Source organism: Styela clava, chromosome 12 (assembly GCF_964204865.1).
Source record: "Styela clava chromosome 12, kaStyClav1.hap1.2, whole genome shotgun sequence".
Taxonomy (NCBI): domain Eukaryota; kingdom Metazoa; phylum Chordata; class Ascidiacea; order Stolidobranchia; family Styelidae; genus Styela; species Styela clava.
The window spans coordinates 8702471-8728921 of NC_135261.1; the positions used below are offsets into that span (position 1 = coordinate 8702471).

Consider the following 26451-nt stretch of genomic DNA (forward strand, 5'->3'; position numbering starts at 1 on the left):
TGCATAATATTCAGTTCATGACAACGACGAGAATTTAAAATGTATTTCTATTTTAATTTAATTGTGTTCATGGTAATCCGCGGTTGCGTCGAATTACGACAAGATGAAAGCAATAATTCTCTAAAATACCATGGCAATTTGTGAACATAATAATGTGAAAATATATTGCCCGATTATCTTTAGTTTTGATACATATTTTCTTGCGATCTTGCGAATTTGTTATCGTCGTTAGAAAAATCCTATCTGCTATAAATTTTTAGAAAGTACAACTTCATTTAGTACTTATTAAAAATATATTTAACGTACATTTAGTAACTCAAAAATGCATATTCATCGCCATGATTCATCATTAATTTTATTGTGATCATTTTAATCTGCGGTTGTGTTGACGAAATGAAAGCAATACTACTCAGAAAATATGATGACAATCCGTGAACACAAAAATGCGTGGTGAAGTGCCTGATTATATTTTGTTTTAATTCGTGAATTTATGTGAATTCGTCAAATCTGAGCAGTTCGAACAACACCTACGGGCTACGACAGTACTGTACGTACCAATGTGGAGGCAGTAAAGCAAAGAATTCTAGGGGAAAATGCCCTGGTACGGTAGCATCCAAAATTTTGCGATATGCAATGTCTAAAAAGCGTTTTTAACCCTTTCCGTGCGGTGGGCACGTATACGTACCAACGACAAAAGTCGCTAGATTGCGGCGGGTACGTTGATGTACTCCACTGTTTAATTTGGCAATCGGTCGCAAACTGTTGGTCTAGTTTTTCTGGGTATTAGTTTATTGATAAGAAGTTTTCTTCGAGATTAACATAAGCGTCGGTAAATCTCGCTTTCGTTTACGGCGGGAATTTTATTTGCGACGGAACGAGGGAGTGTTTTTGAAATTTATGCAAATTTCGGTGTTTTTTGGGTGGTAATAGAAAACATATTATCCCTTCCATCTACCAAAGTATTTTGAGTTAGATCACGAAATTGCTACAGCAATATTATGCTATTGTTTGCCAACCACGAAGCGGTAACAGTAAAGGATTTAGCGAATATTTCTATTTTTTATCACGGTTTGAAGTTTCAACTCCCAAGAAAAAAAAATGCCTTTTTTCTATCCGGTTTGGGACTCAGACCACCACTTTTTGAAAAACCTTTTTTTTAATCGCTAATTGCAAGCTCTTTAAATAAGCTTTCCAACGAGCCTTCAGTGGGCAGCAGAGGATCATTAGTTTTTCGTTAGTCGATCGATTAGTTGTGGGGGTACAAATGCATAAAATCGGCGTAGCATATACGATTATTTATTCCTCGTTGTTCGAACTCGCGAGAAACACCACTTAGGTATCTATCGAAGCTTGTGCAGACTCTTGTCACTTGGGTATCTATCGAAGCTTGTGCAGACTCTTGTTTTCGTCGGAAATCCGCAAGTGAGTTGTGAAATCCAATCGACTGATTAAGCGCAAGTGACCTAACCCCTCATTTTTTACCAAATTTTCGAATATTAAATTGCTATTCTAATAGTTGAATATTCGAATATATGCTTGCTTTTTATGTAAATTCTAACGTAAATCGTAATGTAGCTGATAGTGAATTTCTGGCTCGTTGCCGACTCATTCAAACGCTCCGCGGACTCATAATATAATGGGGTTGGAAAACACTGCTTCATAATATCAATGTCAGTGGAAAGATGAACAATGAACGAACAGACGAACTTGGACGAATCCTAACAATTTATTTTGCACAAATCACTGGGCTGGTGCTCGTTTGATAGTAATAAACCTGCTAGAAAGTATTCATAATGATAAAAGTATCAAAAATGTTGTGCTGCTAGGCTTATTTATTATAGATATTGTCACAGATAATATAATGGGCTGTGTTCTTTTGAACTTTCAAAACTTGGCCCCAAAAGTTTTTAGCTGTCAAACATTATTAGCTATGAGTTCTCTACTTCTCACCCATTGATTATTATCAATCTACTGTCAAAACCAAAATTTATTAAGTAATTTTTATGGAGAAGTTCTGAGTTATGTGAAGTCACTTCGTCATAGCTGTTTTCTGACTGTATTGTCATAAAGTATAGAAACTTTTTTCAGAGATTAATTCTCTTTGTTTTTGAGTGAGTGCGGGTGACTTCCATTTGAGTGAATTTTAGCTAAAAAACTGTGGAGGTTAGGTTTAGATATACCACTCATCTGAAAATGTTAAGGAATTGCTAGTACTTGTATTTACGAACGAAGGGGTGTAAAAATGAGAATCAGCTAGACATACTTCTAGTATTGATTTAAGCTTTTGTGTTTAATGTATCATGATAATTTAAAGTCTTGCATCAGATTAGTTGATTAACAATAATTTATAAATTCTTCGGAAATCTTTGCACTTTAATAGCTATTTACAACACATTCCCATGAGCCAGGACTAGATTTTACTTACTATTTTATGACTTTATTCCTGTCCACTTTGATGAAATCATTAATCATGAAAAGAATGCGAGGCAATGTAGTTTTTTTATTTCAATTTTTACCATCAATAAATTAATTGTTAATGAACAGTAGTTGATTTTTGAATTTACTGTGGATGATTGTCTGAAATGAATTTGTTTTACATAAACAATTTGTATTGATGAATTAACAGGCAATTATATAGGGATAAAATTAACATAACATTGCTGATTATATAAGTTAATGTAGTAGATGAATACATGATACACATAATTATATCTGCAGTTTTTATAGGATTTTCATCTATCAAAACCCATGAAATTCTCTGGATGTTCAACTGACTCGTAAAGGTGAAGTTGTACATTGATTTCGCTTTCCATGAGTTTGTTCCACATCAGAGTCAGTTGCTGAATTGTTGGATTCATAGATGGGAAAGCCACCCAGACAACCCATTCATCTGAAATACATTGTACAAGTTACAATGAACAGTGCAGAAGGAAAATTTTACATGCCATTTTGTGGTAAATATTCTTGCAATATTACTATAGAAAAATGATAGAATTGCCAATCATGACAGATTCAAAATAATGTTGTGTACTTCAGTACAATACACAAGACAGAGAAGTACGGGATGACGATGTACAATAGTCGGTTCATGGCACATCCAGGTTTCGATGTGAAAATATGGGAGTAGGGTATGAATCGTCAATTGAAATCTTTTTACAATAAATATTAGTACTTTTTTCTCACTTTGAAGCCGACATAAAACAAACAAACATAAAACAAATTCAACCTTGTTGTAAGCCGACATAAAACAAATTCAACCCTGTTGTGATGTGAGAAACACGCAACACTGGAATATATCAAACTGTGTTTCGCTGTTAATGACACACAATTTTAGCTCTTCGAATACCTCACAGTAGTGCGCATTCCATTTTTGGAGCATTGTTTCAATTCCAACATTCTACCCCTAAAAGATACTGGCTGCGCCCCCGATTGCAGTTGGTTTAAAACAATCCTCATTATTATTGCTTTTACTGTAGTTTTGTTGCATAAGACTACGATATGTACATAGAACAATAGTATCATACTGGTTTTGAGTGAGACAATAAAGCCTAAATCATTACTTGATCCATACATTAGGTGCACAGGCCCATAAGTCACGCAATCGATTCTTGAGAAATAGGGATCTTAATTGTGCCTCATGATCAATAAATTACAGCAGCCTATATATTTATATACCTGAATAACTGCAGAATGCATAAATCATATAATTCTCCTCATCACTTGAAATCAAAAGATCACCATTTAACAGAGCATCATCTGAACATCAAGAAATAAAAATATAGAATAAAGATATCAAATAACATTTTCCCTTAAACAACTTTTTATACCAATTTTACCTATTTTCGCTGCATCTTCACTTCTTCCACCCTCTGGAGTTAAAGTATGTGATGCTTCGAGAGCTAGTTCTGTTTTTTAAAAAAAAAATTTCTAACTAGAATATTATGCCAAATTTGAATAAAATGTTAATTAAAAATATATACCATCATTCTGTGCCAATCTGTAGATACCTGCTTTCTTCTCTGTATAGTGAACTGCATAAGTTTGTGGAGGAAAACTGAAATATGAAGTTAACATTATCTCATAATTAGTTACAGTTTGTCAATTTATTAATATAAGACCTAATTTGACTATGGAGCATTGTGGTAAGCATTTCTCATTTGAAAAATATCCTACTTCTTGTGTAGTTCTGTGACAATCATGCTCATTCCTGTGCTTGTTTTAGTGAAATTGTGTAGTTTTGCACCAAATATATCTTTATCCATTACTGGGTCAAATGTGTGGAGAACTCCGTACCAGGCTCCAGAAAACTGTAATTTGAGAAGCATAGTAAATGTACATAAATACAGGGTGTCCAAAAAGTTCCGCCCGATTTCATAGAATTACCAATCGCAAAATTGAATAAATTTGGTTGCATGATAAATGGGGACTACAACATTTAACATCTATAACAGTGGTCGGCATCCTTTTTTCGGTGACGGACCAGTAAAGCCTGACCCAAATTTTGGCGGACCACCTTATATAGACTTACCAAGCTTATGTGATAAATTATATGTATTAGGAAAAATAGGTTGATATTGAATTCAAAAATAAAAGTGATGCTATTCAAGTAACATGTTTCTTACGTTTGGCCTACTATGATTTTGTAGTTTTCAATTTTGAAAACCCGACCTCACATAAAGGTAATAATGCCTCTTAAGCTTGTTTTGCTATGCCGGTGGTATTAATTTAGGAGTAGGGAAAAGTGGGGAAGGTTGGAATACTTTTTTTTTCTTTCACAACTTTTGAGCCTTTTATTTTGCAGAATCATTTCACTTTGCGCGACTAATGCAGAGAGGTAAATGTAGTTTGTGTTCAGCAACTAAGAAATCCTCTTGCGACACACATCTTACCACGATATTGCTTTAAAAAACGTTTGTCAAGTGTCCCATTGTGCCCCACGAGTGGGGCACATTCGGACAGGACCTGGGGCACAGTGGGCATGAAGTATGCCCTTGAAAATAAGCAATTAATCGGCATTACCTTCTTAAGAACAGGGAGACTTCAAATTTGAAGATCCAGGATTTTTAAAATCGATGTTCAACCAAAATATTTTAGATATTTTTACACAAAATTCCGCAAACAAATTATTTCATCTTATTTTCCAATTCCAAATCTGGAAATATTTTTGATTCTCGAATATATTTCATATCGGGTCATGGGTCGAAAGATACCATGATATTAAACAAAATATAACGCATCTCTAGGCCTCTAAGCACTCATTGTATCAAACACTGTTGAATTGTGCTCAGTATAGGGCATGTCCCACTGAACCCCGGTTCATTGTTTAGGAAACAAATATTTTCGAACAATCACACAGCGAAATTAGGAAGGCAAATCTACTCGCCAAAGTTATGAATATTTTACAGTGGAGTAAAGCTGAAAAATATCAGACGGTGGTTTGTCATGTTGGAAAGGCTAAAGTAGAAAAAAGAAAAAACTGGAATGGTGAAATTTTAGTTTCCATCCCCTAAAATCAATTTCACCTCATAGCTTGCGTCGCTTTGCACGGCCGTTGTCCGTTTGCGGGGACGTTGTAACTCACCTATAGGCGGGGATCCCATCGATCTGGAACCCAAAATAAGGACGACTGGAAAATTTTCTGCATTGTGAGCAGAAATAGCTGGCTTCCCTATGGCCTCCAGGGTAATGTCACAATTACAGACGTCACAGTGTGCGAAGCACTCACCCTTCAAACTTTGTTTAGCTTTGAATTCTTTCCCGTACTCATCACGGAAAACTTTCTTACATTTGCTCATTTTTAAATTTAGGCTAGAATAACCACCACCATGACAAAACCTCAGAATCGCCACACTATCAATGATTCATGCCTTCTGTGCCTTGCTTCTTTGTGTTCCGAATAAGATTGTGTTGCTTTTATGATGCCACAATAAAGCTTCGGCGATAAAACAAACAACACAAAGCTTCCTTTATCGAGTCAAAATATCACAAAATAAGGACACACAAGCCAAAAATAAGGACGCAAGCTAGCAAGCTAAAAATAAGTCAAAAATAAGGACAAATCTTAACAAAAAGGACGGTATGGTCTCCCTGCCTATAGGCGAACTCGAACATCAAACCACATACGTGATTCCGGATATAGTCTAAGTGTAAGAGCCGATTTTTCACTGTGCCCCATGTCCCACCGTGGCCCTATTGACTAAAAGACTGCCAAAGTACCCTATGAATGCAAAGACTCTTTCCAACTCATTATTGTTTAAAATTTCAATCCACTATTCCATACAGGACTATCTAGTCGCTGATAAAACAATCTCATTGTGCAAGGATGTTTGTGAGGCATCAGTTGGAAGCTTAGTATGACAAAGAATGCAAATCGGGCCAATTTTGATGCTCTCACTTACAGCCATACAATTATATTGCAAGTACAATTCATTGTACTTTTTAGTCGTATGGTTGTGGTTGTTTGATTTTAAAGATGTTATTAGAACATTGTCCTTTTTGTGTCACGTTTCTGCGGACCGGTAGTATTCTTTCCTCGCGCCGGCAATGGGCCGTGGCCCGGTGGTTGCCGACCACTGATCTATAACATCCAATTAGATACAGGTTTACTATAAATCTTTTTTAATTAAATTTGAAAAAAAAAATAACATTTGATTATAAAAACTTTTTGGACACCCTGTATAAGTGATATTGTAATATTCTTTATTATGGTGGGCTTTTAAAGATTGGGCAATAATCAATTAAAACAAAGAAAACACATCTCCTTGATTAGAAAATGTATATATGCTGATGCTAAACACAAATTTTTTTTCAAAGTTTGAAATTTAAAGAATGTACTCACGTTATTCCAGTCAATATCTTCATTATCCTCTGGAATGTTGCATTGTTTAGTCTGTATGAATTCAAAACTTTGAACCAACATCAATAGCAAAATGTGCCTGCTGTTTTTCAAAATGAACATCTTCTTTTTATCCTATTTAAATATTTCAATGCAGATGAATAATGAAATAAAGGAAGAATTCTTATCAAATATTCTCTAGTTATATCTACTGTAGTTTCGTCATCATTCATTCGTATGTAGGTATGTATAAACTAATAGATTTGAAAAATTGCTGTCTGCAGTGTGACAAAATTTTTTATTAGTGTATATAATACACAAACAAAATTTTACTGTTTACTCTGTCAATAGCATAAAAACATCAACCTGAATAAATCCCGCCAAGTCTCTCCATTCTGACTGGAACTGTTTGTAGCAAGTCTTGCTTCTTACAGCACAGTTTTATAGGTTTTGGGTAGGAAATAGCTATATAATGAAATGCATGACATCAGTTTGTTTATATCATGTATAATAAAAACAACTAATGAAAAATTGCAATTAGGATAGCGTTCCATATTAAAAACATCTAAGACAGTTGAATCCCATTGTTATGTACATGACTCAATTTTCATCTATTCTGTCAAATAATTAATGGAAGTAATATTGGAAGCATTGAAATAATATAAAATGATGTGACGCTACTATCCTGATTTATCATGAAAATCAATATATATAAGGATCTGTCAAATACTGTCAAAATATGGGACACACTCATTTGACATAGTGTCATGGAGATTGTTAGCACAGCTTTGAAGTAATCAATATATTTTAATAGCCCTCAGACTCAACTTATTTGGGGTGTTGAAATATCTTTGATAAAGATCTGGTGAATTTTTTTTTTGCTATTCTCTGCTGCCTCTACTTTTTGCGCATGTTTTCCCTTGTTTTGGACTCAAAGTATAATCATCAAATCAAAAAAATTTTCCTATGCTCAACCTGACATTTTTATTAGTTTGTTTTAGTAAGTTTAGTGTTTAGTAAGTTTTACTTCAGATCAACTTTCTTTCTTGTTTTATATGAATTCGAATGCTGTGTGGTGGCTTGAATGATTTATTGAAAAAGTTGTCTTGAACACTCTAAAAACAAGGCGGGTTCGCTTTTCTCCAGAATTGGTACTTTTTGCTGTTCACAATAACTTCTGGTCCTTTCTCACGAAAAAAGTATATGTGTATTAGCTTATCTTAGCTTTGTACAGTAGGGGAATATGTTTAGGGTATTGTAGTAAAGTGCCTTTCTGGAACCGTGTATGGAGCGAAATTTCAAGCATATATTAAGGCAATGTCTCATTTTCTCAAATATTTCATTGTCATATATTTATTATATTGTTCTCATGACTCAGAAAACCTCACAACAAGAGCGACAACTGTTATCAGTATTTTGTGCCAAGTTCATCATATCATTCATTTTTGGGAATCAATGAAAACAAAGATACATTAATGATGAAATGAATTCTTCTTTCAAATCATAAAATTATAAAGAGAAAGGATATTTGTTTTCCATTTTTTTATTGGCCATCTTCTTTCTAAGATTTAAATTAAATGCTGTGTTATAGTTTCTGATTAACCGGACTAGTATTCAAGGCTGTAACTATTGCACCGAGAGCTTGTTACTTTAAATCTTTCATCAACTCCGGATGTTCAACAGTTTTAGAAGGGTAAAGTTGCACAATGATTCCTTTCTCGATGAGCTTGTTCCACATCAAACTAATTTGGCGAATAGTTGGATTTAAAGTTGGAAATGTCACCCACACAATCCATTCATCTGAAAAATTGTGAGAACTAATATCATTTGTATGTAGAGTCAATATTTAAAAAGATTCGATGTAAAATAAATATGTCTTATCTATAGTTTAGGTATTATTGCACTTGTAGTCAGTTGCTATTTCCTCAAATTTAACACAAATTTTCCCTTACATATAATGTTGTATTACTTCTAATAGTGAGCTGGCGTTCCTTATGAACCTCCTTGGCTGATTTTTAAGGACAATAAAATTTATGGTTTGCTTTTAACATACCGGTACTTGATTCACAAACCTTCACTATCAGGATGTAACTTTCCTGTTTTTTTTTAGAAAATCATGATAATTTTTTACCTTATTGCATATATGGTGGCTGTTCATTATGATTGAGTTATTTTTATTACTCATAAAAACTATTTACTCGTGAGTGAGTCCACTTTATTACTAATTCTATCAATATTTCTAAGAGTAAATTATTGTAGAAAACATAAATATCAACTCGAATGAACTACGGTAATATCAAAATACCCACAATACCTGAAAAACTGCAGAATGCATGGACCATATAATTCTTTTCATCACATAGAATCAGACTGTCGTCATTGAATAAGGCATCATCTGAATATTAAAAGATGTAATTTTAATATCGGCAATATGTTTACAATAATCGATTGTGATCTGTAAATTCAATTATAAATTACCTATTCTTTTAGCATTTTCATTTGTTCCTCCGTCTGGTGTTAGAGTGTGTGAAGCTAAAACAGCTGGTTCTGTAACAAAATATACAATTTCCTATCTAATATATATTTCAATTTCACTATGTACTTATGTTCAAAATTGATACTTCTGCTCATTTCCTCTCTATAAACGCCTGCTCTTTGTTTGATCCAGTTCCTTGTAAATGTTTGAGGAGGAGAACTGAAATAAAGTAGAACTTATAGTTAAATATCTTCAATTACTGAATCCATTGCTGATTTAGTCAAGCGTTGCATAATTTGATTCCAAAGAAAATTTTGTTCATTTGTATATGTGGAATTTCAAAATCTCTTTTTTTTTCTATTTTTAATCTTTGAAATCATGTTATCTTGATTTTTTTTGACTAATAAATTGAAAACTTACTTTTTATGTAAATCTGTGATTAACAGTTGGATTTCTTCATTTGTGTTTGTGAAATTCCATAGCTTTGCACCTATAACATTTTTTTTCATGACCTCATCGTTGGTGTGCAGCACCAGATACCATTCATTCTCAACCTACACACAACAATATGGTTTGCAGTTGCTTTTGGGTTATTGTACATGCAGTCAAAGTTTTGCTTAAACTCAATTTTAATATCGGCTATGTCGCTTGTCGGAATTTGCAGTTTAGTAGAATGTGGAAATCCTCAGACACATTCATTGTGAAAAAATGTATTTGCTTAGTTCCAATGTTTTCTTTTAAAAATGTTTTGGAAAAACTTCACTCCTGAGATAGATACATACATACCTTATCCCAGTCAATGTCTTCATTGTTCTCTGGTATTTTGCATTCGTTTGCATGGTTAATCTTGAAGCTTATAACAAACATTAAAAGTGGAATACACATTTTCTTTTTCAAAATTAGCATTTTGTATTCTATGCTGCTAAATCTTAGTTCTAAATACTGCAATATAAAATCTTATCATAACCTGTAAATAAATTTGTGGTTATTTATTCAAATATTCAGTAGTTTGTATAATATTTTAGAAATATTTCATCAATAGCTATGTGCAACTTCAATTGTTATAATGAAAAATGAATAATAAAGTGTCCACATTTGACATACGGTACTTACCTCACCCCCTCAAAATGCAGACTGTTTATTGCAAGCCTTGCATTTTGCACATATACTTGTGTACATGATGATTTCCTTTATTTCCTAGCTGTGTGAAATACGAGATTTTTTTGTTTGTTTATGCTGTCTGACAATTTAGAACATGCATGCAGAATAATAGTTGCTGTACATATTTTTATATCCAAGTCTTTCCACCCAATCTATTTTTCGTCACATGAAGTTCTTCTATATTTTAACCTACCGTAATCTCTTTTTTTTATCATCCATATATATTTACTACATATTTATTCATCATATATTCTGGTGATCGTGCATTTGAATGAAAGGCTCCAATATATCCACAACGTGATATATCTTTTCATACTTTCTATTCAGATAAGTTGTTCATAGGTTGTATATTTATTTTGGGGTACTTTGGGTAGTTTGATGTTTGAATGGGAGGCATTGTGACTTGTGAGTATATTTCCTTACATGGTAAATCATGAAAATCTGTATCATTTTCGTACTGCATGGTGGCATATGATAGGTATTTCAGTATCTATATTTGTAGTTCTTAAACACATATTGGTTATGAATATTAAAAATGATCATATTTATTAAACTTGTTACAATAGCGCTGCCCCTTTTTAAAATCAAGACCAATAGATAAGAATGCAGGAGGAGTATGTAAAAGCTAGTTTTATATATGCATGACTTCATGACCTCACCAGATACGAGTCATTCTCAACTCACATACAACAATATGCTTTGCAATTTTTACTGGATATTAAGTGCAATCAGAGCAATCAGAGTTGCTCAAACTCATTTTCATTAATAGCTGTGATTTGCAGTTTAGTGGAATGCGGAAATCCTCAGACACATTTGTTGCGAAAAAGAATGAATTTGCTTAGTCTCTATATTTGCTTCGACAATGAAATTTCACACCTTAAGTAGATACATACCTTATCCCAGTCAACGTCTTCATTGTTTTCTTGAAATATACATTCTTTTGCCTGGTTATAACGAACAGCAAAAGTGCAAACAGCAAAATATTTTAGAATTATTTTATCAATAGCTATGTGCAACTCCAAAACAATGATTCTTTGTGCTATAGCTATAATGATCAAATTGCAAAGTGTCCACATTCGACATACTTACCTCTCTCGATCAAACTGCAGCCTTTCATTCTGTACATATATTTGTGTACATGATGATGCTTTGTTTTCCAAACAAAGCGGGATAAAATGCGTATTTTTTTTGTTTATGCTGTCTGACAATATAGAACAGGGGTGTCAAACTCGTGGGTTTTCAAGGGCCGCATTGCATTTTGGAAGTTGTGCAAAGGGCCGCAAACAGTTTTTGATATATTTTGATAATGTATACTTAAAGCATATTTTTAGATATGTGTAGTTTGTGACATATATTGTGATGCAATCAAATAGCCGAATAAAGTTTTGTTATTTTCTGAAATTTCAAAATTACATTTACATAATAATATATTGTGATGCAATCAAATAGCCGAATAAAGTTTTGTTATTTTCTGAAATTTCAAAATTACATTTACATAATAATATATTGTGATGCAATCAAATAGCCGAATAAAGTTTTATTTTCTGAAATTTCAAAATTACATTTACATAATAATTTCTTGGTGTTTCACTATTAGTGCAATTTACTGTATTTATTACAAATATCAAATTTTTTTACAACTGTCCAAATCACTTTTGAACAAAGATTTGATGCGGAAAGAATAATACATAAACTAAAAATGACTTAATCTAATATATACCCCTAAAATTTACAAAAATACTACCGAATAAACTCAATGTTTTTTTTTATTACATATGTCATGACGTTTGGCATCTCTTTTGAGCCACTAGCTTACTAATATCAGACTGAATTGATTTTACAGTACCAACTCTGATTAACGAGGTCACATGATCATCGGTTATACTGGATCATTGAGAATGTTTTAATGCAAAAATATTACATTCATCATTTCATGTGTAGATCAGTAAACAAAAGTAATGACTGACTTTTCGGACCATACATTTCTCGCCACATTTTCTACCATTGGCACCAAGTGGCATATGACGGTTGTAAAATACCATTAATACTTTTTAGAGTTATAATAGCGATAACGCTTACAAAGGGACATAAATAAGCTTTCAAGAGCTGGGTGGTGCTTCTCGTGCGTTTGAATGACGAGGAATAATTTTTTCATAGATTTATGAAAGACATTGGGATTCGAATAATACCGAGGGGGCCACTTGAAAACCTTTGTCGGGCCACAGGTTGGACGACCCTGGTATAAGACCTAATGTGACTGATGCAGAATTGTGTAAACTGTCTCTCATGTGAAAAATATCCTACCCCTTATGTAGTTCTGTGACCGTTTTGACCATTCCTGTGCTTGTTTTGATGAAGTTCTGTAGTTTTGCACCAAATACACTTTTATCCATTACCGGGTCATCAGTGTGGAGAACCAGATACCAATCATTAGGAAACTGTCAATAGAGAAGTACATGAACATAACTGATCTCTTTATATTCTGTGATTGATGTATCTTCTGAAGATAGGGCGATAATTTCAATTCCAACAAAGAAAACAAATACTGATTGATGCAATATATATATGCTTATGCTAATCACACAGATTTGTATAATACTGATGTTTTGTTGCAGAGAGATATATCATATTTTGAGGCACACTACAAATCCCCCTTTTTCTGCAAAAATATATTGTGCTTCTTATGAGCCAGTGTGCCGAATGTATGGTTCGGGTAGTACTTTATGCTATATTGTCTATACTCAAAACCAGTACCAATTGTGTCTTATTATAGCATGTATGAGCTTATGTATGGACGAAAACCCAAACTAAATAATTATTGTTTATTCACCTTAAGGTCTGTAAAATATGGTATTGTATTTTCGTTTGCATTTACAAGGAAGAATGTTCTCACATTATTCCAGTCAATATCTTCATTATCTTCTGGAATGTTACATTGTTTAGCCTGAATAAATTCAAAACTTTGAACAAACATCATCAGCAAAATATACCTGCTGTTTTTCATGATGAACATCTTCTTTTAATCCTAGTCAAATATTTTAATGCTAGATGAATAATGAAATAATTAATCAACTCAGAATAGGTTAAAGATTTTTATGAAATATATTCTGGTTCCATCATCATTATGTATCTATAAACTGAAAGTTCTGGAAAATGACTGTATGCTGTTGACATTTCCACTAGTTTTCAGTGTGACAAAAGTTTAGACAAATCTTTCCTGGTTATTTGGTACATGACATAAAAACATCAACCTGAATGAATACGTGTCAAGTCTCTTCATTCTGACTGGAACAGTTTGTGCCATCTGAGAAGTCTTGCTTCTGACAGCACGATTTTATAGACTTTGATAAGAAATGTCTTGAAAAAACTGTCATACAAACGCATGATACCTCTTTGTTTACGATATTAACAACTAATAAAAGCTTGCCATTAGGGGAGGGAACGTGCCATAGTGAACTTTTAAGACATTTCAATACCATTGCTCAATACAAGCTTTTTTGTACATGTACCTAATATTCACCTATTCTGTCAAATAATGGTAGTAATATTGGAAGCATTGAAATATTAAAAAATGGTCTGGCAATATTATCTTGCACAATAATGAAAATATATCAAGATCATTATTGTTTATACTGTCAAAATATGTGACAGAATCATATAACATAGTGCCATGAAAATCGAGAGCACAGTTTTAAAGTAATCAATATGTTTCAGTAACTCCTTCTCTTAGACATATTTGGGTTGCTGAGGTATCTTCAATACAGATCTTTTGGATTTGTTCTTTGCTATTCTTTTCTCATGGTTTTTCCACATGGTTTTCTTTTTGTTTTGGAATCATAAAGTATAAATTTATTTTTATGCTCATCCTGACATTTTATTAGTTTGAGAATGTGAAATTATGAATGTCTATTAACTTGTTAGTTTTACTTCAGATCAACTTACTTTCTTGCTTTATATGGATTCGAATGCTGTGTGGTGGTTTGAATAATGTTTTCAAAAATGACTTCATGTGCATGAACTTTGATGGTAAAAGAAAGAGTAGCCAGTGTAACAAAGTAATTAGCAACAGGGCTATTGGGAAATTACCTTCCTTAGTCCTTACTTACTTTATTTACACCATTCTGGGGTTGAAAAGATGAATGTTGTTGAAAGATTGTTATTGGGAAGTAGAAAGCAATCTGAAATGAACCCAATTTGTCTTTAAACAATCTTGCCTCTCATTCAACACTGCTTGCTGTTCATCAACCCTGGATCTTCATCAACTTTTTCCATCACAAATGACTCATTTCACAATGAGTTTAGATGTGAGTGGTGAAACTAAATCAATTGACTTAGATATCTCCGAAGCTTTTAATAAATTTTGGCATGCTGGAATCTGTACAATTCGATCTTGTGTTATATCTGAACATTTTTTGCCATATATCTTTTTTCTCAGATTGCCAATTCAAAGTTGTTATTGAGGTTCAATCCTACCAAACATTCTCAATTTTATCTAGATGTTCTTCGTAATCGAATCAATCCTTTGACCTACATTGTTTTTAATATTCATCAAAGACACTCCACATAACCTCATTTTCAATTTATCCTTTGGACTTCGATTTTTATTCTTGTTTTGATGTGAAATCTGGTAAACATCGTAGTTTGGAACTTGCTAAGTTTAACGTTTTGTCAAGTAATTGGTATGTTAATCCTTATAATATCAATGTCGGTGAAAAGAAGAACAATGAACAAACAGACAAGCTTGGACTGATCTTAATTTAATTTGCACAAATCACTGGACTAGTGCCCATGTGATAGTAATAAACCTGCTAGAAAGTATTCATGAAAGTATCAAAAATGCTGTGCTGCTAGGCTTATTTGTTATAGATATTGTTGCAGATAATATAATGAGCTGTGTTCTTTTATACTTCCAAAACTTGGCCCTAAAAACTTTTAGCTGTCAAACTTTATTAGCTATGAGCTCTCACCCATTGACCATCAATCTACCGTCCAAACCAAAAAAATTAATAAATCTTTATGGAAAACTTTCGAGTTGTGTGAAGTCACTTCGTCATAGCTGTTTTCTGACTGTATTGTCATAAAGTATGAAAAACTTTTTTCAGAGAATGATTCTCTTTGTGTTTGAGAGAGTGCATGTGACTTTCCTTTGAGTGAATTTTAACTATTAAACTCTTAGAGTTCAGGTTTATACATACCACTTATCTAAATCGTTGAAGAATTGCTAGTACTTGTATTTAGGAACAAAAAAGGGAGTTAAAATACTGATCACAGCTAGACAATGCTTCTAGTATTGATTTTAACTCCTTTGCTCAATGTATCATGATAATTTAAAGTGTTGCATCAGATGAATTGATCGACAGTTGAAAATAATTTATAAATACATCAGATATCTTTGCACTTTGACAGCTAGGGTACTTACGATATTACCCCTGAGTGACTTGACTTACTATTTTGTGACTTTAGTCCTGTCTACTTTGATGAAAGCATTAATCATGAAAAGAATGCGAGGCAATATAGTTTTTTTATTTCAATTTTTACCATCAATAAATTAATTGTTAATGAACAGTAGTTGATTTTTAAATATTCTTTTCTCGATGATTGTATGAAATGAATTCTTTTTTACGTCCACAATTCATTTTGGTGACTTATCAGACAAATATATAGGGATATAATGGACATAACATTGCTGATTATATGAGTTGATGTAGTGGATGAAAACATGATACACATAATTCTATCTCCAGTTTTTATAGGATTTTCATCTATTGAAACCCATGAAATTCTCTGAATGTTTAACTGATTCTGAAAGGTAAAGTTGTACATTTATTCCCTTTTCCATGAGTTTGTTCCACATCAGGGTGAGTTGCTGAATTGTTGGATTCATAGATGGGAAAAACACCCAGACGACCCATTCATCTGAAATACATTGGTACAGGTTACAATCAACAATGCAGTGGGAAAATTTTACATGTCATTTTATGGTATAAATGCTGGCGACATTACTATAATAACTTTATGGACAATATCATCAGTAGCCATATAAAGTTGTAAACCACTGATTTATCAGAATTGCCGATTGAGGAAGATCCGAAATAAAATTTGGTGTAAAATTATATCACACAAAGATATTTCTTCTTTGATTGAAAAAAACCTCAATAACGATTGTGGAATCAGTGAAAAATATGAAGCTGCAACTGTTGATTGTAATCCAGCAAGAGTATGTGTATACTTCTCATACTGTTTATTTGTCTCGAAAATGTAACAGCATCTGAATAATAATTATCAGAAAGACATATTCAAGACCTTACTTTCCCGAACACAGCTGTGCGACATGTACCCTTCACATGCGTAACAACAAGTTAAGGACTGCTGCATTTTACTAGGACAAAATACATGAGATAAAATAAATATACAATGAAAACTTAAGTGTGATACACAAGACAGAAAGGAACAGATTGACAACTTACAGCGGTCTGTTAATTGCACGGTCATGTCCCAGGTTCAGATGTGAAAAGATGAGAGTAGGGTATGAATCGTTCATTCATTTTTTTTACAATCAATATTACGAATGACTTGAAAATTTGTTCTGGACATGTACCAATAAGGGAAGGCATATTCTCTTTTCTCACTTTGAATCAATCATAAAACAAATTCAACACTGTTGTGAGATGATATACGAGCCACAATGCAATTTATTAAACGACATTTTGCTGTTAACGACACACAATGTTTAGTTTTTCAAATGCCTTACGGTGTTGTGCATTGCACAATTGGAGCGATGTTTCAATTCCAGCATATCACACCTTAAAAGATACTACCTGCACTCTTGATCACAGTTGCTTTAGTTTAGAACAATGCTCATTACTAATGCTCCTACCATAGTTTCGTTGCATAAGATGGCGATACAGTATTTATTTATATACCTGCATAGCTGCAGAATGCATAAATTATATAATTCTCCTCATCACTTGAAATCAGAAGATCACCACTGAACAGAGCATCATCTGAATATCAAGAAATAGAAATATAGAATGAAGATCAAATAACATTCTACCTTAAACAACTTTCAATATCAATTTTACCTATTTTTGCTGCATTTCCACTTCTTCCACCCTCTGGAGTTAAAGTTTGTGATGCTTCGAGAGCTGGTTCTGTTTTCGAAAAAATTTCATTTTTCTGACTAGAATATTATGCCAAATTTAATTAAAAAGATAATTCAAAATATATACCATCATTCTGTGCCAATCTGTAGATACCTGCTTTCTTCCGTGTATCGTGAACTACAAAAGTTTGTGGAGGAAAACTAAAATATAAAGTTAGCATTATATCATCATTAGTTATAGTTAGTCGATTTATTAATATAAGACTTAATTTGACTAATGGAGCATTGTGTTAAGCATTTCTCATTTGAAAAATATCCTACTTCTTGTGTAGTTCTGTGACAATCAAGTTCACTCCTGTGCTTGTTTTAGTAAAATTGTGTACTTTTGCACCAAATACATCTTTATCCATTACTGGATCAAATGTGTGGAGAACTTCGTACCAGGCTTCAGGAAACTGTTATTTGAGAAGCATAGTAAATATACATAAATATAAGTGATCTGATAATATTCTTTATTATGGTGAGCTTTTAAAGATTGGGCAACAATCAATTAAAACAAAGAAAACACATCTGATTGCTTAGCAAATGTATACATGCTAATGCTAAGTACAAAAATTTTTTAGAAAGTTTGAAATTTATAGAATTTACCGGTACTCACATTATCCCAGTCAATATCTTCGTTATCTTCTGGAATGTTACATTGTTTAGTCTGTATGAATTCAAAACTTTGAACCAACATCAATAACAAAATGTACCTGCCCCTTTTTAAGATAAACATCTTCTTTTTATTCAATTTAGATTTTAAATTCTAGATGAATAATGAAATGAAGGAAGAATTGTTTTCAATTATCATCACAGTTTTCAGTATTTTATTGATTCTCTTAAATATTAATTTGGAGATTTTAATGTAATGTAGTTTTATTTTTAAACTAATAGATTTGAAAGTTACTGTACACTGTTGATATCACAGCTAGCTCTATGAGTGTAAAAAAATCTTGTTTTAGAGTATATAATACACAAACAAATATAAGTCTGTTACTTTGTGTAAAGCATAAAACCATCAGTCTAAATCAGGGGTGTGCAAAGTGCGGCCCGCGGAGAATGCTAACTTTGAATGGTGTCCAGCCAGTGGAATGAGTTTTTAATTTATTTTAATCTGGTTCCCTTTGCGTGGCAAAGCTTATATCTGAGTCCAATTTATTATCTATGCTTATGGCGTTACAATTTTGGCTCAACATATTTTTTCAAAAGTGGGCCTTATAAAACCGCCTGAAAAAAAAAGACTTGGAAATGGATATCGAATTACTAGCACTTACATTAAAGCAAATTTGTATAAAGGTAGTCGGGAAAATAATCCAGCAGCTAGTTTCTCACTCAATTTGTTTAAATTTGAATGAAAGTTATCAAACACCTTTGCGTTTCAACTCATCATTTCTGCAAGGACCTCCAGTAATGCCATAAGATCAATAACATTAAGACACTACTTTGTGTCTGCAACTAATAGAAAGCCTATGTTAAATGAAGGTGCGCCCCGTGGTTTTACCCAGTTATCGATATCTGGCCCTCCTACAAAAAAGGTTGCACACCCCTGGTCTAAATGAATCCTTGCCAAGACTCCTCATTCTGTCTGGAACTTTATAAGACAAGCCTTTCCTCCGGCGGTACAGTTTTATAGGCCTATATGAGCAATGTCTGAAAAAACTGTGATCAAAGATTCATGACGTCAATTTGTTTATTCAAATTCAATGTGAAGGTAAACATTAAGATAGCTTTGCAAAGTGCAAGAAGCATTTCATATTGAAAACCTCTGATGAATTTGAATCCCATTATGCAACACGAGTTTTTACATTCACCGTATTTTTCGGCTATTATGACGCTTTTCTGAACCCAAGTTTTTTCATCTAATTATTGGTGGGCTATGCTTATTTTTTATTATCGCAAAATCTTCTTAAGCATGATTTGTGTTAATTTTATATTTGGTTTAATATATATGTATTCGACATCACACGGCCTGCCAGTCAGGATTACTGGTATATATTTGACTTTATACTACCAGCTACCATTCGTCATATTCTTTTTAAAAATTTAATAGCAATCATCACTAATGCGATAAGGCACTCCCTATTTATACCCGAATCGGTGCTTCAAAAAGAAAAAGGCAATCACAAGATAAACCATTCGGTTTTTTCAACAATACCAGGCTGGACAGCACAGTTGTTACCTAAACCATGGATGTACAGTGAAGTACTTATTTCACCATATCCACAGGTTATTTTAACATATCAAATTTATTCTGTCAATGAATTGATGTATTATTGGAAGTATTAAAATGTTAAAGGATGGCCTGGCATTATCATCTTGCTTAATCATGAAAATTGAAATGCATGAACTTTGCCATTTGTTGGCTAATGACTATGTTTGTGATTTTTGCAGCATTGGGCCTGCTTTCTACCATAATTGGCATATTTGCCAACACACAACAACATTAAATATGGCCATTCATAAAATGAAGTCATTGACCTGTTGCCTGTGTCCTAAAAATATTATGCTCAACATCATTTTTTATGGAAGAATCATTGTCAAAATGAATTTTAACTTGAAAAACGTAAAGCATTGTTCGCATGCACTCGTGGTTGACTAGAACCAGGTCATGTCTGATTCCATTTAAAAAATAAAATTATCAGCGAGCTTTGGTGCTTCAACTGGTGAACAAGGATTAATTTTTTTTCTCGACCTGTTTGGTAGTAGTATGGAAAATCCAGATATTCAATGCTAAAATTTGGCGTGGTTTTATTTGTGGGGTAAACTTATAAGCCGGGAAATACTGTATTCATATTAGGTTATTCCACTGCATGTGAGTGAAAGAATCCATCATCATGTATCTGCTTATACCGTCTATTTAGAAGCAATGAGTTATTCATATGTTTCATATTTAATTTAGGATACTTGGTTTAGGTCGATGTTTAAATGTGAAGAATTATCCTTAACATCAAATCTTTCAATAAACATTGTGCAATCCCTACTTACCGGTATCCATTTTTCTTTATACTGTCGATTTATGTGACAAATTTGTCATGACATAGTGGCATGAAAATCGTGAGGTTGAGCTTTGCAATAATCAGTATCATTGAGAATCTCCTATTGCAGATGTTTTGGATTTTAAAATAACTTCAATACACATCTTGTGAATTCTTTTCTCTCCATTTTATGCTTTCGATTATTGCATTTGGTTACCAGTATACATTTTTTCCTATTTTAAACCTGAAATTTTCAAGAGTTTGAGAGTTAAAATTCTGAATATCTTTTGACTTAATTTGAGTTAATTTTTTTTCAGATTAGCTTACTTTCACGTTTTCTGTGAATCAAAATGCTGTGTGGCGGTGGCCCAAATAAGTGTTCATAAAATTTTTTCATCATGACCCACTTTATACCTTTGATTAAACCTTGCATATTTTCACACATAAGATAGAATCTTGGCTGTATTTCAGATGGTGGGTCCCAGTACTGAATTTGAATTTTTGAAATTTAATCTAATCGGAACCCTTGGTTTGAGGTGCCCTGGCCTAAATAATATATATTTCTCACCATTCAAAGACAAGGTCGCCTACTTTTCACCAAAATTGCCTAATCTAATTATGAATTCAAACCATTTCAGATTGTTCTTCATTTCCCAACAACCTCAATTTAATATGGGTAATTTATATTAAATTCAACTTCCAACTTCAGGAGTGTAAATATAAACTATATGAACTCGCTCATTGGTTGCCTCTTTCCTTACCATGCCAGACCATTCGCACGTAGAGATTAATGGGTTAAATACCTTCACACCCATCTACTCGCTCATTGGTTGCCTCTTTCCTTACCATGCCAGACCATTCGCACGTAGAGATTAATGGGTTAAATACCTTCACACCCATCTTGAAATGGTTTGATAGGGATAATGATTGGGCTGTATTGTTGTCCCTGGGATCAAATTAGAAATCCCATCAAGACTGTTTCAATTATATTTTATGACAGCATAAGGAAACAAACTTTTCGATGTAACATTGTCATCTTCCAAACCAACTTGCTGCTGCATTTGCTCCATTGTCAATTCTAAAACTTCAAAATTTCCATTTAATAATTTATTAATTAATTTATTATTAGTATTTTATTATAATTTAATATATTATTTATTATTAAGCATTTCAAATAATATTTGTTGATCTACGATATTTCTGATACTTTCAGTTGCTATTCCGCATGGCATACAATCGATGCATTCAATTCGTGTAATATAATTGAGTCAACAAATAGTCAAACATAACAAATAGTCAGAATCCTTGTGGAACTTGTTTTGTTCATGTAACAATTGTCTATACCAGTGTTTCCCAACCCAAGTCCGCGGTCTCAAATGAGTCTGTGGAGCGTTTAAATGAGTCCGCAACAAGCCAGAAATTTGCTGCAGGTCGCAAATGTTTTTGCGAAACCTAACCAAAAGCCAAGTTACGATTTATGTTAGAATTTATATAAAACATAAAAAGCAAGTTTATTGGTCGCAAATGTTTTTGCGAAACCTAACCAAAAGCCAAGTTACGATTTATGTTAGAATTTATATAAAACATAAAAAGCAAGTTTATTCACATAACTTCAATCGAGTCAATAATTACTGGAAACTGAGTAGGGCTAGGCATATATTCGAATATTCAACTTTTAGAATAGCAATTTACTATTCGAAAATATGGTAGCAGGTGGCGCGACAAGTCACTTGCGCGTCGCTTAATCAAACGATTGGATTTCACAACTCACTTGCGGATTTCCGCCAAAAACACGAGTCGGCAAATGCGTAGATAGATACTTGGTGTGGTGTTTCTCGTGAGCTCGAACATTGAGGAATAATATTTTTTCTGGTAGGTGTAAATGGTGGCACCCTAAATATTCTAAATTGAAAAGCGGCAATACAAAATACTAAAAATAAAACGGAGAACACCATAAGTTTTGCTTTATGGTGGTCTGCAACCGATTAAAAACGGATTTTAGAGATTGCAAATCGCAAAATTTCGGGTGCTGCCGTAGTATACGAATCAGGGCATTTTTCCTTAAGATTCTTTGCTTTAATGCCTCTACATTGGTACGTACAGTAGCCTACTGGAGCGTCGTAAGTGTTGTACGGACAGCTCAGATTTGTCGAATTCACAAAAATACGAATCAAAACAAAATATAGTCGGGCATTTTACCACGCATTTTGTGTCCGCGGATTGTCATGGTATTTTATGAGAAGTATTGCATTTATTTCGTCAACACAATCGTAGATTTAAACGATCTCAATTAAATTAATTAAGAAGGCGATGAATATTTTTTTTTTTGATTAACTAATATACTTTATTTATATTTTCAATAAGTACAAAATCAAGTTGTACTTTCTGGAAATTTATAGCAGATAGTAGGATTTTTCTAACAGCGATAACAAATTCGCAAGTTTGCAAAAAATATGTATCAATCAAACTAAATCTAATTGGGCAATATATTTTCACATTAATATGTTCACAGATTGCCGTGGAATTTTAAAGAAGTTATGCTTTCATCTTGTCATAAGTCGACACATCCGTGAGTGACCATGAACACAGCTAAATTAAAATAGAAAGACATTTTGAATTCTCGTAGTTGTCAGAGATTGAATATTGTGCGACAGAAAAGGCCATTTCTACATTAACAAACGCGTAATTGCAGCGAATTTCCGATTTCGAAATTCGTTAATATTCTGTTGTGTTTGGTGTTATTACTTCTTCACGCAGAGTACGGTTGCAATAAACGCACGTCGAGTCCGCAAAGGTTTTCGCCGGTGAGAAAATAGTCCGCGACCAAAAAAGGTTGAAAATGCTGGTCCATACAAACCACTTATGATGTAATAATGTTAGTGCTAAAATTCCATTTTTTTAGAAGTGCAAAGTTTTCCAGTCATGGATTAGACTTCTAGCGAGAAGTTAGTTTAGTTAACACATTATTTCATAGTCTGAATCTGTTGAAATCTTTCATTTTCAACATCTTATTTATTGGAAAAAGGTTTTCTCTGCAACTTACAGTGGGTGAGGTATTTGTAAGTTTGGGAATCACTGATTTAGGCCGCAATACTGGCATCATAAGATTACTGCATTTCCAAAATTTTATGGCATTTAAAATGGAGTATTGAAGAACTATAAAAATCATCTCGAAGAAAACTTAAACATTTCTAACATCTTAGTAAAACAAACAATTATTCAATGATATTTGTATCAACATTCAAATTTTCCGTTTTGTTAAATTTGCATGTTTGCCGTAAAGCAGTGGTTCACAAACTGGGGTCCACGTACCCCTTACAGGTCCAAGAGGGAATATCAGGGTGGCCGCAACAGCCTTTAGTTTTTGCATCATAGGCTCATGTTGTTTTTGGCATTATCATGTCAGTTTTTTGAATTTCACTTTAATTATTGGACACAAAGTGGGCCTATGGATCGTTTTTTCATTTTGTATTTTCTTCTTCTTAATGTGAAAAAATTGTTTTACCCTTCAAATACGGTAATAAATGGTAATGATAAATTCTGAATAAATAACTCAGAAAACAATCCCAAGTTTGTTGGTTTGGGATCCATCTTTTCAGGAGATATATATTCGAGAGAGCACAATTAACATCTTGTTGATTGGAAGAGATATTTTTTAGAAATCAAAAATAACACATGTTATCTGTTTTTTATTTAATAAATTGTTCTACATCCAAAATATGCAAATTTATGTTAAAGTCAATATTTTGTTTATGAACAATATCTTTGTTATTTGAGAGTTAATGTCATTTTAGTTGTAGGTTTTCGGTAAAACTAAATTTGATTGTATGCATTTGCATAATGAACGAAATACATAGATACATTGAAACACCCAAATCTGAATTCAAAATATTAGCAGCATTGTCATTCAAAACGCTTGAAAATCTCTGGATGTTCCACTGCTTCTGCAAGGTGAAGTTGTACATTGATTCCCTTTTCCATGAGTTTGTTCCACATCAGGGTGAGTTGCTTAATTGTTGGATTCATGGTTGGAAAAACCACCCAGACAACCCATTCATCTGAAACATATTTCAAATTCGTTTTACGGAATGTTTCATAAGGGAAATGCGAAACATTCAATTCAATATTTGGTTAAAGATTAGGTAATGAAGGCAACCAACATATACCGGTATATATATATATATATATGTGTCTGAGTGGTGCCCGAGCAGTAAAAAGCAACATTTTCTGCATCACATATAATATTACTTCTTAAGTTTGTATTTCTTGCTACAGTAGTTTTCTATGCAGTTTTTTCACTGCAGAGTGATGAAGTAGGGTTTCACAAAATTATTCAAATAATAAGTGTAGCTTAGAATGAGCATGCACTAAGATAATATATTGTAATGCAATATTATATAAGTCGAAATATGGCTAAGTACTGGTATGTCGCTACCTGAAGGACTGCAGAATGCGTATATTATGTAATTCTTCTCATCACTTAAAATCAAAATATCAGCATTGAACAGTGCAAGATCTAAATATCAATGAATAAAAGGTATCGGATGAAGTTTAGGGAAATAGCATTTTACATGAATAAGTTAACACTCTTTACCTAATTTCATTGCATCCTCACTTGTTCCACCGTCTGGTGTTAAAGTTTGTGATGCTAGAGCAGCTTGTTCTGTTTGAAAATTCAAATAACTCTTTTTTACTGCACTGTTTTGCCCATTTTGATTTGCAATTGAAAAATTAATAAAACAAATATACCACTACTCTTTGCCAATTTATAAACACCTGTTCCTTTCTTCCTCCAAAGGGCTGCGTAAGTTTGTGGAGAAGAACTAAAATATTAAGTTATCAGCATATCATAATTACCGTAGTTATATATAGTAATTTATTATTGACATATTTTATTTAATTATTGATATATTAATTTACTCTTAAGTCAACTATTGTACAATTTCGTTCATGAACTTTAATGTAAATTATTGTACATTCGAAAAAATCACTGACTTCTTGTGTAGTTCTGTGACCACTGCTCGCACTTCTGTGCTTGTTTTGGTAAAATTCCACAGCTTTGTACCATATACGTTATTTGTCATTACTGGATCATTGGTGTGTAGAACCTCATACCAGTCGTCGGTGACCTGACAGAAGAAAAACATAATAAATGTGCATGAATGAATGACTGATTCAATAATATTGCTGGATTATGGTGATCTTTTGAAGATTGCCATGATAATTCTGATTCAAACAAATTTTACTTGACAACAACAGGATTCTACTCGATGGCTAAATGTTTTCCTGAATTAATTGTTCAATATATACATATAAGGATAAATATACGGTCTCATAGAATACTAAAATTTCCTTACAAATGAAATTTATATGGAATATTTTGTGATTTTAATTTTAGAGTTACAAATGTGATGAATTCAGAAGTTTTAAATGTCTAGAAGTATGTACTGACCTGATCCCAGTCAATATCTTCATTATCCTCTGGAATGTTACATTGTTTAGTCTGAATGAATTCAAAACTTTGAACCAACATCAATAGCAAAATGTACCTGCCCCTATTTAAGATAAACATCTTCTTTTTATTCAATTTGGATATTTAAATTCTAGATGAATAATGAAATGAAGGAAGAGTTTTCAATTATCATCACAGTTTTCAGTATTTTATTGTTTCTCTTAAATATTAATTTGAAGATTTTAATGTAATGTAGTTTTATTTTTAAACTAATAGATTTGGAAAGTCACTGTACACTGTTGTAATCACAGCTAGCTCTCTGAGTGTAAAAAAATCTTGTTTTAGTGTATATAATACACAAACAAATATAAGTCTGTTACTTTGTGTAAAGCATAAAACCATCAGTCC

The 26451-nt window shown here is 32.9% G+C and overlaps 5 protein-coding genes across 5 annotated transcripts in view; 1 reads left to right on the forward strand and 4 right to left on the reverse strand.

Annotated features, from left to right (window-relative positions):
* The window catches only part of LOC120330061 (polypeptide N-acetylgalactosaminyltransferase-like 6), an 87047-nt gene that overhangs the window by 28883 nt on the left and 31713 nt on the right, over positions 1-26451 (forward strand). The window lies entirely within an intron of this gene.
* On the reverse strand, positions 2199-7409 carry LOC120330064 (uncharacterized). The gene is made up of 6 exons (XM_039396879.2): positions 6839-7409; positions 4174-4307; positions 3981-4054; positions 3837-3905; positions 3676-3756; positions 2199-2890 (listed from the first exon to the last, which is right to left on the reverse strand). The coding sequence occupies exons 1-6, from the start codon at positions 6956-6958 to the stop codon at positions 2733-2735; spliced, it is 636 nt and encodes a 211-aa protein (XP_039252813.2). The 5' UTR covers positions 6959-7409; the 3' UTR covers positions 2199-2732.
* On the reverse strand, positions 7593-10682 carry LOC120330067 (uncharacterized). The gene is made up of 6 exons (XM_039396887.2): positions 10098-10682; positions 9732-9865; positions 9457-9530; positions 9314-9382; positions 9150-9230; positions 7593-8635 (listed from the first exon to the last, which is right to left on the reverse strand). Exons 1-6 carry the CDS (start codon positions 10215-10217, stop codon positions 8481-8483), a joined length of 633 nt encoding a protein of 210 aa, XP_039252821.2. The 5' UTR covers positions 10218-10682; the 3' UTR covers positions 7593-8480.
* On the reverse strand, positions 15855-18378 carry LOC144430788 (uncharacterized). The gene is made up of 6 exons (XM_078118874.1): positions 18233-18378; positions 17896-18029; positions 17702-17775; positions 17555-17623; positions 17396-17476; positions 15855-16388 (listed from the first exon to the last, which is right to left on the reverse strand). The coding sequence occupies exons 1-6, from the start codon at positions 18350-18352 to the stop codon at positions 16231-16233; spliced, it is 636 nt and encodes a 211-aa protein (XP_077975000.1). The 5' UTR covers positions 18353-18378; the 3' UTR covers positions 15855-16230.
* Positions 24268-26190, reverse strand: LOC144430340 (uncharacterized). The gene is made up of 6 exons (XM_078118247.1): positions 26044-26190; positions 25587-25720; positions 25341-25414; positions 25186-25254; positions 25027-25107; positions 24268-24649 (listed from the first exon to the last, which is right to left on the reverse strand). Exons 1-6 carry the CDS (start codon positions 26161-26163, stop codon positions 24495-24497), a joined length of 633 nt encoding a protein of 210 aa, XP_077974373.1. The 5' UTR covers positions 26164-26190; the 3' UTR covers positions 24268-24494.